This window comes from Lutzomyia longipalpis, chromosome 3, assembly GCF_024334085.1.
Source record: "Lutzomyia longipalpis isolate SR_M1_2022 chromosome 3, ASM2433408v1".
NCBI classification, from domain to species: Eukaryota; Metazoa; Arthropoda; class Insecta; order Diptera; family Psychodidae; genus Lutzomyia; species Lutzomyia longipalpis.
The window spans coordinates 22,455,946-22,468,657 of NC_074709.1; the positions used below are offsets into that span (position 1 = coordinate 22,455,946).

At 38.1% G+C, this 12,712-nt stretch overlaps 1 protein-coding gene across 1 annotated transcript; it reads right to left on the bottom strand.

Annotated features, from left to right (window-relative positions):
* Positions 1-1,008: 1,008 nt before the first annotated feature.
* LOC129792736 (uncharacterized) lies at positions 1,009-10,915 on the bottom strand. The gene is made up of 5 exons (XM_055832079.1): positions 10,502-10,915; positions 4,860-5,303; positions 2,877-4,790; positions 1,980-2,815; positions 1,009-1,911 (listed from the first exon to the last, which is right to left on the bottom strand). Exons 1-5 carry the CDS (start codon positions 10,517-10,519, stop codon positions 1,542-1,544), a joined length of 3,582 nt encoding a protein of 1,193 aa, XP_055688054.1. The 5' UTR covers positions 10,520-10,915; the 3' UTR covers positions 1,009-1,541.
* Positions 10,916-12,712: the final 1,797 nt, after the last annotated feature.

Sequence of the window (12,712 nt, forward strand, 5' to 3'; positions counted from 1 at the left end):
AAACGAAAATATAAACATTTATTTTGACTAGAAAAAAAAACTCCACGGAAAATGAGCGACAAGTCTACAAAAAAGTTTTCAAACATTTTTTATAGGGAAAAAAATGTCAAATGGCGTCGCAATATTTGAATTTTTTTGCAATTTTTATTTGCACTTTTCGATGTGATCCCAGTGGATTTTGGGGAGGTTCTCTCGCGATTCTTCAATGTTTTTTGATCCTCTACAAGATGGAATGGGTTAAAATTGTTCTGCGATAGAGGATCATCTTTCATACAAGCCTGAATAAACTCCTTTATTGAGACAACAAAATTTCAAGAAGATGAAATCAATCAGATTGATTAATTATTGACAATAAATTGACCAACCCTAGATTGAATATGATTGCTTTATTATAATTGATTAATTGAATTAATTTCATCTCAATCAAACTTTGATCATGAATTGAGCAAATATTGGCAAAATTTTGGCATTACTCGGTTGGTCAATTTATACGCAATTACCAGTCAATCACATAATTATCGCTCAAACTTTAATAAAAGTTTAAATAATTCCTTTAATGATTGACTTAGATTTTTCTTAATTAATGAATTCTACTTTTTACTCTTTCGAATTTACTTTTCTCTTTATAATTAATTATGAAAAACTCTAAAATTTAATGTAGAAAACTTACAAACTTGTAAAGAATTTTCTCACAAGAAGCCCATCACTGGGTTTGTGCATAAGGGGTGGATTATGCCCTTTTACCGCTGAAATTAATACCTACTCATTAGTTTAATTGAAAAAATATTTAAACAGTTTTATCAAGTACACACCCACGCTTTCCCCAGACAGCATATAAAGTCATCCTATTCATTTGACTTTTTAATAAATAATATCTCCCTCCACATCCTACACCTGACCATTGCAAACAGCACCATATGTGCGGGGCTTGCGGTTGTAAATTGTGTGTACAAATAACATTTCTCATTGAATGAATGGTGTTTGTAATATCGATATAGATGATAGATATTTTGATAAAATTAGTTTTATTGCGTAGTCGTACGTTTTTTTTTTTTATACAATTTTACACTGATTACCATTGAAGACTCACTAAATCGCTTGATAAAACATTCACACATTGAGCCAACAATTTTTTTTTAAATAAGTCTTCTTATAGGTAAGAAAGTTGTGCTTTTTCATATGGGAGGAGGAGGAGGAGGTGAGAGAATAAATAATAAAAAAAAATACATAAAATGAATATAATTGAATGAAGACAGTGAAGAGATGAAGTATTCAACAATATGTTGAATATCCGGAAGAGCATTTTGTGCGCGAGAAAAGAGCGCAACCATTGTGGGCAGAATTGCGATGCCACACACAGGTGCGAATTCAGCGAAATCCAATGCAATTCTGAACAATTGCTCATTTGAATAGTAAAGATACCCTCCCTCCCGGACTGACTCTTCTCTTCATTCTCTGCACCTCCTCCCACAAAACTTCCTCTCACTTTCGCCACAAATTCACATACACTCGCTCTCTAAAGGTCACCCGGTGTGTACTCCTCAACTTTTGATGACACTGTACCCAGAACTTATGACCACGTCATGTGTATCAGCTGCATCATCCACAAACTCATCTGGGTCAGCACGACTCTCAATAATATCCGATGAAGCAGCTTCCATGGGATCCTCCGTGTCTGGCGTGGGGGTTGTTGATGGTTCTTCCGAAACATCCTCTTCAGGTTTTCCTTCTGAATCCATTTGCTGAATTATCCCACTATCCACCACGGTGGCCTTATCAATATCCTCTGTGGCGGCATTTGCTTCTGCAACACTCACAAAAGCCGAAGAAAGTTCACCACTGAGTCGATTAACAGTTTTTGATGGGATGTCATACATAAAGATCTCCTGATCTGTTGCATTTTGGGGGTTCCTGAAATGTGATTATTTTTTTTACATTAGTCCTTAATAAAAAAAAACAGTTCTTCCTCTAATCCTCACCTTGTTACTAAAAGAACAACACTCTGGTACTCAACATCCGTAGTAGCTTCCTTATCGAGCCATTTCTTGAAGTTCTCTTGCGATGGTTTCTTGATGAGTTGCTTAAGTGCATCTCCCGCTAGGAATCTTACATGTTTAGCATCAATGACATCCCTCTCGAATCGTCCATCTTCGGGATCTTCAACAGTCTGCAAATTATCCACTGTGGCCAACACCACAACACTGCTAATCTTCTTGCCAAGCAATTCCTGTGGAATCGGGAAGTGTGCCCCATTGATTTTCAGTGGCAGGTATCGGTTGTAGTGATGATCATGTATGTCAACAGATGGTAGAACAGTGGAATCTTCCTTAATGTACTTATCCGAGATGGATTTCTGGGATGCAGCATCGAATCTAACGACTCTTAAATCAACATTCTCCTTTGATGAGAGTGCCGGAGTCGCTTCATCGAGCTTTGAGCGTTTCTCTTTGTCGGGATTTGCGAAAACCTCAACGCGATTTGAGCTGGAAATTTGCGATGCTCCACCTGCATTGAAGAAGTTCGCCAAATGCTCTGGTGGGAGACTCTGCAAATCCGTATCTCCTATCTTGTCGTAGTCTAGAACACTAATATCGGCATTATCGAGAATGCCCGAAGAAAGAAGTTGCTCCCGCAGATCATCTGGCACCTCGTCAGGAAGAACAACATTCGGTGGGGGTTTCTTTGATGTTCTCTGAGTTGTTGAAGATACCTGCTGGGTTGTTTCGGTTACTCTGTGTGTTGTAGGTTTGTACGTGGTTGACGTAGGGACTGTCGATTGCTCTGTACTTCCTCCATTGCGTCCTGCAATGTTTACCTGAAGAAAAAAAAAAGATTTTATTTTGTCAATTTTTTAAAAGATTAAAAAAAAATCTAACCGTCTGAAGTTGATCCTGGCCTTGGTCAGAGACGGGATTTTTGTTGTAGTATCGTTGTTGCTGCTGCTCGAAGATGGGGAAAACTTCAGAGTGCAAAGTAGACACACTCTGTCCCGGTGCTGGTCGCTGAGCCGTTGGGTGAGAATTTGGAATAATTTGTGGCTGAATATTGTATTGGTAGTTTGCCTGATGTGGTGGATCCTGCAGCAATTGCGATATTTGCTGCTGAATGTATGTCTGCGCCGAGGTTTGAGTATTCTGATGGAAGCTACTCTGAGGCAGAGGTGCGACTGAATTTGAGACACCCTGCAGTGGAAGAGGAGTACTCAAGTGTCCAATCTCATTGGCAAGAGGTCCAATGTTGGGTCTCTCCTTGGATGGTGGGGGTGTTGACGAGAAGAATTGCTGCTGGTATTGTGTCTGACTAGAGATGTACTGATTGACTGTGGGCACATGCTCAACGATATGCTGCTCATATTTAGCCACAGAAGGGATGAGTTCACTTTCAGGTCCGAGATTCTGAATGATATCCTGAGGTGGGTGATTCTGCTGGATGTTCTGTTGGATGTTCTGTTGAATGTTTTGCTGGAAGTTTGGCTCTCGACTGAGATTGGGTGCTTGATGTTGCACTAAACCACCACCCTGGATTGCTCCTGGAGGTGGGGGTGTGAATGAGAATTGTTGCTGTGGTGGAGGTAAATGCGATTGATGGATTTGGTGCTGAGGATGGTGCTGCTGAGGAATTTGCTGCTGATGATGTTGCTGCTGTGGATGTATTTGCTGATGATGGGGCTGTTGATGATGGATCTGCTGGTGCTGTGGTGGCTGATGAACTGGTTGATGTTGCTGCTGAATCGGTTGATGTTGCGGCCCCTGATGAATCTGCTGAGGCTGATGAGAAGGACTTTGATGTGGTGGTCGGAATTGCGATTGCGACTGTGGTGGTTGACTAAATTGATGGATTGGAATAGGAATGGGACGCTGTGGTGGTGGATGTGGTCGATACTTCAATGGCTGGTATTGTTGACTTTGATGATTTGGTGGCTGGTTCTGTGGTGGAGGTCCCGGGAAACGAACTTGCTGAGGGGGTGGCGGTGGAGGCTGCTGCGGAGGTGGTGGTTGGAAGAATGGTGGTTGCGATGGTGGTCTCTGTGAGAAGTGATTCGATGGAACAGGCCGGAAAGGTGGTGGAGGTCCAAAAGCCGGTGGAGTTGGCGTAAAGTGTGGTGCTGGAGGGGGAGGTCCAGTATGTCTTGGAGGCTCTTGATGGTGTTCCTGATGGTGCGGCACATGCTGTGAATAGTGTTCCTGACGGTATTGCTGTTCTTGATGATGGTTTGCCTGGAAACGATGGTGACCTCCGAAAAATTGTCCAGGTGGCTGATGGAAGTTCGGTCCAGAGCGGAATTGCTGTGTCGGTGTATTTTGTAGAGGCAACTGAAGATTAGGACTCACAAGGCCTTGATGGAGATTCTGTGGTGGGTAGTTGAATTGATCACCACCGAAATTTCTTCCTTGTTGTACAAATCTCTGACGGAATTCTGTAGCTTGAACATTTGATTGATGTGGAGGGAAGGAAACGGATCGTGGGAGAGCTACTACGGGCTTTACGACACTCTCAACTCTATCCTCCTGAATCTGATGACCAAACTGTGATTTATCCTCTGTATTGAAGGAGACATGAATCCCACTGTTGCTGTGGAATTTCTCTGAATCAGGATGGATTATCGTTCTAAGCGTGGTGGTCTTTAGAGGTGGAGGCAGAGTTACGATCACAGGCTCCTCATGCTGTTCGTCCTCAACTTCATCATGCCGCTCCTGATGGTATGCTGTTGGGGAAAGTGCTGGTACGGGTTGGTCAATGATCACACCTTTGTGTCCATCTTTCTTATACTTTACGTAGAAGACTTGAACCTATAGACGAAATTATTTTTTTTTTAAATTGTTTTTCTTTAGTTTTAATGAAGCTCCAAAAATACTGACCTGTTCTTTCTTCTTCTTTCGCGGATGTACAACTGGGGGTGGTGCAGGAAGAGTCTCATTACTGTCTTTAATGATGATCTCAATAATGGGCTCTGGCGCTTCAATGTAGTGTGGATGGGGTGCATAGGAATGTCCCCCAATGAAGTTACTTCCCTCATGTTCATACTGTGGCTGATAGTTGAATGATGGCACGTTGAAATTCTCCTCGTACTTCCGCTCTAGCGGCGTCTGCAGGTAAGATCTTCCGTCTGGCAGGGCATTTCCTACTCGTCGCTGCATAACGCGCGGGTATGTGAAGAAGGCCGGCGTGAGATCGTCGAAATTGCCGAACTTGTTGAGTGTCCGCTTGTCCCGGAGCTCCTTCCCCGTTCTTCCGCTTTTTGTGGCTTCTGTGGCATTTTTTTGCTCCTCCGCCCCACAAATTGCCACCAGCACACCCAAAATCTAGCCAAAAGAAATTATGAGAGGTGTCGTAAATAAATATTTATAGTGACTTTCTCTCCCATCTGGCACAAGTCGCATGGGCAGTGAATCTCCTCCTCACAGATTAAATTGCCTCGCAAACATTGGAATCTTATGAGAAGCAAATTGCCGGACAGATTGGATGGTTTTTTTTTAAATACACATTCTAACACTCTTTATTTCACTTGATGCGTTTAACGCTGTTTTTTGTTGTAGGTTTTGTGGCACATCTTATTCTCATCATATAAGATTTGCTGCGTAAAATTGAGGAGAGGTTCTCACTAAGCGGAAGTATATACTTATGATGACCAACATCTTATTCACCTCCTATTCTTCTTTCTCAATTACACAAGAATAATCGATTGAGCTTCAGGAGTTTTAATTTTTAACGCTATTTAGCGTGCCCACTAAGAAAGTTAAAAAAAAAATGAGAAAAGTTCCATAACTAATGTGACTAATTTAAATCCCCTAACGACGATAGACTGTGAGTTTGAGCTTAAGATCTCTGTAGCCCAGATTCCAGAAGAATATTCTATTTTTTCATACCTTTAAAAAATTCAAAGAAACTTTATTAAACCTGCTTTTACTTTTAATATTTGTGAAAGGTATTTGATATTTAGAAAATTATTGAAAATGGTTTTATTAATTTCATCTAATTTAAACCATTTTGCGTCCTCTCATGTAATCTAGAAGTATGTGACAAATATTTTTGAAGAAAGAAATTAATTATATAGTCACGTGAAAGTGCATACAAATTTGATCTTATTGACTTTATTTGTCTCGCTGGGATGCTCTCTGAAGCACATAATAGAAACATAAAACAAACTCTCAGCATGGAGAAAATGTATGAGATCATCTAAACAACTTTTAGAATGTGTGATTTTCCATGCGACACCTTTCGATGACCATAAATAATCCACACCTTTCTGTGAGTGAGAGGAGCGCGTATAGCTTCAAAGTCAAATATCACAAATTATTGGGAGTGACACTGTTATCTCTTCCAAGAACTTCCTCTTTCATGGGCTGCACACAGCCACCACAAATTCCATTTCAATCGTCACGAGGAATTTGGGGTCAAAGACAGGGAGCGCAAAAAAAAAGCCAATCGGTAATCCTCTGCGGAGAGATGTCTGTGCATTTTTCCTCACACGATTGAACAATCCCATTTGATGGAGATGTAATAGATTGGGGGCTTCTTCGCGGCTTCTTGCCTTTTTTCCTCATCATTATACATAGCATATACCATGAACTTGATCTTGGTGTTCCAGTGAAGTGTGTCCGATTATGTCAGAGCACCGCATGTCTCTAATCTCGTTATGTTGTTGCTGGGGATATTGATTCATGTGCGCGATGCAACATAATTGTGAAGCCGCTGATCCAGATCTCGCTTAATTTACTGCCATACCATCCAAAGTGTGCCTCTTTCGCATTTTCATCTCTTATTTTATCTCAATATAACAAGCCGCACATTGACCAAAGAGACACACGTCTCAATGGCTGATCGCGCGTCTTTCTTCTCTTTTTTTTTGTACACCGCGCGCGATCTCCTTAAGACATGTCGATAGTGAAAAGATGTGCCCATAGCGGTTGGGGTCGAAGACGGTGGAAAAAAAAGAGATGAAAAGTACACAGACAAAGTGGTTTAGTAGTCTCCACAGACAACATTGCATTTTAATAACATATATACTGGATTGTGTAATTTCCGCCCACAATTGGGCGCGCAACAGCTCCATTTCGATTCCCATCGTTCTCACACCACACTATATCTCTTTAAAAAAAAAAGCGGCGACCAAATATATGTAATTATTAGTGGAAAAATGGAGTGAAAAGTACATTAATCATCATCCACTTTTAGATGAAAAATACATCTTCCTAACGAGAGACTCAATCAATTGCCGGATATTTTTTTTGATTCAACACTCATCCCGGCATTTTATGGCATTATAGAGGCAACCACCTCACCGAAAGACATGAGCGCAATCTCAATCTTTCCAACTCTGTAATCTCCAGAGGGGTATTTAAGTTCGCCTATCTCCACTTGAGCATCTACACGTGAAATATTTTCAATTGTTGTAATTCAGGTAGTACACATACATTTTCCGTTTTTTCCCCTCACAAAATTAAAGAAAAAAAATATGAATTAAAATCATTTGTTGAATCACTTTTCTTGTACATTTTTGTGTCTTGCTCAATGCAATCGTAAAATGGCCAACGAACAACGCATCTTTGTCTCCCGTAGCAAAAGAAAAAAATTTCCATTGAGAGAATATGGCAATTATTTGTAGAAATTATAAAGATCATCGCTCATTTGCATTAAATATTGTATAATTATGTTTATCTCCAACTCTCGCTTTGTGAGTTGCTGCCATACTAATTTTAACTGCCTATTTTGGGCTCATTTATGGAGAGAATTAACCAAATAAACATTGTGACGGTGAATTACTGCTTTTTTTTAAGACAAAAAATCCATTTTTGAAAAATATTCAAATGATGTAATAAAAAAATTATAATATAGGTAAGCATGCAGATTCAGTAACCAAATAACCAATATCCATAAACCAATATGTAATGATAATTAATTAAAGTTACGAAAGGTATTGCATTTTAATTAAGTGGAGGTTGTAACCACAGAATTTTTGTGGTTGAAAGTGAATTTTAACATAAAGTTAAAACTCACTTGACGATACATTAGCGAGAATGTTTCATAAATTTATTGAAAGGGACATAAAATACAGTAGTGACGTCATTTTTATTGCATTTTTGAGGTCAACTTTGTTGGTTTTTCTCAGCAAATCCTGCAGTGAAAATGGTAAGTTTCGTCTAATGAGGATCCATATCCAAAATTAGTGGGATTACAATTTAGAACGTGGACAGATTAAGAGGCGGTAAAAATATTCTATTCTAATTAAATTTCCCGAAACATCAATCGATCCCTCAATTGGATCGAAAGACTCACTCGGGTGTGAATTCTATAATGAAGACATATCACACGATTAGTGAATGATTTGTGAGATTCTCTTGAGTAAATACCGCGCCAGTATTTCAAAGCTTTTTCATTCTTTTTCTTTCTTTATTTTTTTTCTCCTTTTTAACCGAAATAAAGTGTGTGAAATTGGGGGTTGAAATCCACGTCAATTTACAAATGAAAAAAAAGTAATGCTGACTCACCGGAGAAAATTAATGTTCGGAAACACCTGAGAGATGGAATTCCACGTGAGATTTAAGTATTAAAGTGTTGCGAAGATGTTGGTAAAAAAATGACATCATTTTCCCACACAATTGAAGAATCTCAATTGTTACCTATCACGGAATTTTTCCTCCCGCTCGATTTATCGAAGAGGATGGAGAAAAAAAAGCACGTGAAATTGCCCAGATAGTTCATTGAAACTCTCATTAAGTGCAAAGTGTCATCACATTGAATCTCCCGCTCTTCTTTTGTGCCAACGAGATTGTGAATGAAGGTTCAACGGATTTGGAGTGAAAGCAATTCCGAGTCAATGGGCAAAAATTGCAAGACACGGTGCTTCTTTTCCCTCTGGGCGCGAAAAAAGCATTGTTCACGTTGCTGATTTTTTTTTCTTCTTCTTCACACAAACCAAGATCACGATCTTCAGAGGTGATCTCCCGTGAGGGACGGTATTACGAACCAAAAAAGGCCCTCCTCGACTTTAACTTTTGGCTGTGTTCTCCCCTTTATTTCCTGTAGCACCGAATATGATACAATTTGACCTGAATTTCAGCAAAATGACCACAAAATTGTAATCGAGTTGATTGCGTTACAGCGCGGTGCAAAATGTTTCGAGTATTTTTATTACAAAATTTATGATAATTTTGCCAAATTTTTGGGCTTTTAATCTTTTGAGAAATGCAATTCATTCGAAACTTTGCATTAAAAACCCCTTTGATTCCCCAGGAATACATACAAAATTAAAATAGACAAACAATTTACAATAGTGACGTCATTGTTGGCATTTTTGAGCATATTCTAGCCAACTTTTCCCAAACAAAGCTCAGCGAAAAAGAATGAAAAGTCTTCTTGGCGATTTCTTGTTCTTTTTCATTCTTAACAGAGATTAAGAGCATCCTGCTCATTTCCTCAGATGAGGGGTTTTCCCACACATTATTGAATAAACTCCTTTAATTTTTACTTCACTGGAAATAGATTTTTAGCAATATCTTCCGTCAAAATTAATTAATTTACCTACTCCAGTTTATCTAATTAATATTTAGAAATTTTAATATCTCTTTTTTTTTAGAAATCTCATTCGCGTACATTTTAGCACCTAACTGTCGATCGCTCCCCCTAATTTTTTTGTCCACCAGACCAGCAGAGTGAAGTCAATTTTTACGGGTGTTGAGACTTCTTGCGCGTTATCGTACCATTAAAATCGTACACCTCTCATGTCGTTGGCACTCTCCCTTCGGGTATTTGAGAAAATAAAGAGAAGTGACTCAAAGTCGTGAAAAGATATTTAATACCGCCGAAAATGAAGCGAGATAGCCCAGAAAAAGTGGACGGTCCACTTTTTCCACCCATGGATGGATAAAGACAAACCGCGAAGGTGGAGAATGAGAGAGATGAGCAATAATATTAAAACAAATATGAGAAAATGATAATTTCTCTGGGATAATCAAACATTGGAGGAGGTAGTAAAAATGAAGAGAAGACCACGGTTTTTTTTGTTCCTGTGTGTGAGTGCTGTGGGGTCGAAGAAAGGGAAAATTGGGTGCGTGACCGACTTCCTCGTATATTTTTTCTTCTTCTTCAGCACTCATCATCACCCAAAAAAAAGCCAATGATGATGAAAAATATGCGTTTTATCCATCGATCGTGCTTGATTTCACATTTTTCGGTGAACTCTTGGACAATTTGCATGATTGATTGGATGAGAGAAGTGTTCCAAATTTTGGGATTCCGGTAGCGGTGCATTATCAATTCTCTGTGGCATTATGGTAGGTTTAAAAGTGAAGAAAATATTTTTTTCTTTCGCCGACATCACATTACCGTTTTTTTTTCTTCTTACTTAGCGGGATGAATGAAGAAGAGTGCAATGCGGTGGAAGAATAATGTGGAAAATGGCAAAGGTCGCGGATGTATGAGAAAGAAGCTCTGTGAGGAGATTTCACTGCCAGATGAGACATACACGAAAATTCCACCAACTTTCTTGTATGATACTCACAATTAGCATAAGTCGCATTGTTGGACTTTCTCATTCAGTGTCTACAGACGACTTCGTGTATATCCTTCATGAACAAGATCACTGATCTTTTCCTTCGTGATCACACTTCTTCTCCCAAATCCTCAGGAGTTTTCTCTTCAACTCTTTTCTTTTTCACACACAACTAATAAATCTATAAATTCACTGGCGTATGTCACTTTAAAAGAAATCCTCATGGACTTATTTTATCACTGAAATCCATTCATTTTTTTCACGATTTTTTCTTTAAAAAAATTATTTCTTTTTTTTTAAAGGAGAACACCTCCAAAAACTCCACGGAGGAAGAACCGCAATTATTGTGTGTGAAGATCTCACGTGCCTATGAGGTGAAGAAGAAAACGTCCAACGAGCTTCACCTTCGATGCAACACTGCCGATGTTCATCTTGGTCTTCCGTGTCTCCAGCCACTCAAATTTAACCCCACCAATCGCACCTGCAAGATGATGATTCCAGGTAAACTAGCTGTATAGGAGTCTCTCACAATATTTCCCTCGCAATCGGTTAATAATTTTTTCACACAACACACCACAATAATACGACCCCATCGTACCAGGAGAAAGGTATAAGAAACTCTTTTTTTTTTCCAACACACACACGCACTTTATCATATTGGCTAAGATGTCTATAATAATAAAAAAGCTCACAGTGGCAACTTTTACTCTTGCCCACGACACGAAGAAGATGCTATATGCTCCTTCCTCATTGATTTGCTACTTTTTTTTCCCGCGCGCGCTCAACATCATCTGCCAGCAACTATTTGCCTTTTATTAATGTTTACTGTAAATGAAATTTAAAGCTCTTGCTGAGTATTTAATTTCTATTTTTGCGCAAAACATCTTTTTGGTGCATCAATCGAGTCTTGGATTTTTTTTAGCAAGCTACATATGTATATTTTCTCTTTCTCTCGCAGAGAAACTTTGTAGTCTTTGTCACAGATATCTAATGATTTTGCCAATATATCACCGCAAGAAAAGCTGCTGTGGAAGCTTGATAAGGCTACTCATGGCTTATACGGTAAAGTGTAATAAATATGTACATATGTATGTTCAATGTTAAATGAAAGATAACATGTTATTTATATGTTTTTAAAATTGAATAATTATAAGAATTTATTTATCTTAAAACGTTCAAAGATAAAGACAATTTTATGGCAAAAATACCAATTTTGAAGATATAGAAATGAAATGTAAGAAAAAAATCACAGCTAATAATTAAGGGAACAGACCTAACGTTTATATTTATTGTGTTAGCTAGAAACTATTTAATTTGATATTTTACAATGATTTTTTATAAAAATTGTTGAATAAAAAATAAATAAAATGATAATACACAATATTTGTAAATAAAAACTTATTAAAAAAATAAACGAAAGTAATTTTTTGATATGAAAATTAAACTAATTTTCATTTCATTTCATAAATATTTTCATGATGAAGACAATTTTACTTTTCAAGTTCACCAAAATGAATTGTTTTAAAATTCAATTAGGTTTAAAAATTATTTTATTGTTAGGTATTTTATTATTATGTTTGCCTAATTGATATATTGTGCTAAAATAAAAACCTTTCACTGTATTTCTTAAAAATCAGGGAAAGAAGGTAAATTCTCTTTCTCGCTTGCCGAATCATGAGCAGCATATTACTAATTGCTCTCAATTTTACTTTTCCTCCTTGCTAATTAATCCGAAAATTATTCCGCTTATTTTATCAAAAAAAAAAAAAGAAGAAAAATCGTTTCTTTATATAAAATGCGCGCGTACCAGTGAAAGATTTCGAAGGCGGTGTGCGCATGTATACATGAAATTTAATATTCTTTTTCAATTTTTAAGATTGAGATTTCAAATTGAGGTTCCTCTCTTGCGCTCTTGCAATTATTGACCTCCATGAAAAAATGACTTCATTTACCACACGAAATACACGAAGAATCGTGCAAGATCAATTAAAAGACTTACCGCAAACGCACAGTGATGAAATTTGGCTATACGATTTTATTTTAGTTTTTGTGTTTGTGTGATCATCGGGGCGCTTTTGGAGCTCACAATTATTGGTTCAGCAGAGATGTTTTTGGCGCGAGCAATTTGTGGGCCACTAACCTCCTTCGTAAAATCAGTTAAATAAAATTCACTGGCTTGTGCAGGTTTTTCAAGTCGATGGACACTCAAAGAAATTTCAA

Coding starts and splice junctions, on each gene's coding strand:
- LOC129792736 (XM_055832079.1), bottom strand. Junction 4,791..4,859: donor GAAAGAAGAAGAAAGAACAG/GTCAGTATTTTT, acceptor TTTCGTCTATAG/GTTCAAGTCTTCTACGTAAA. Junction 1,912..1,979: donor GTTGTTCTTTTAGTAACAAG/GTGAGGATTAGA, acceptor ATCACATTTCAG/GAACCCCCAAAATGCAACAG.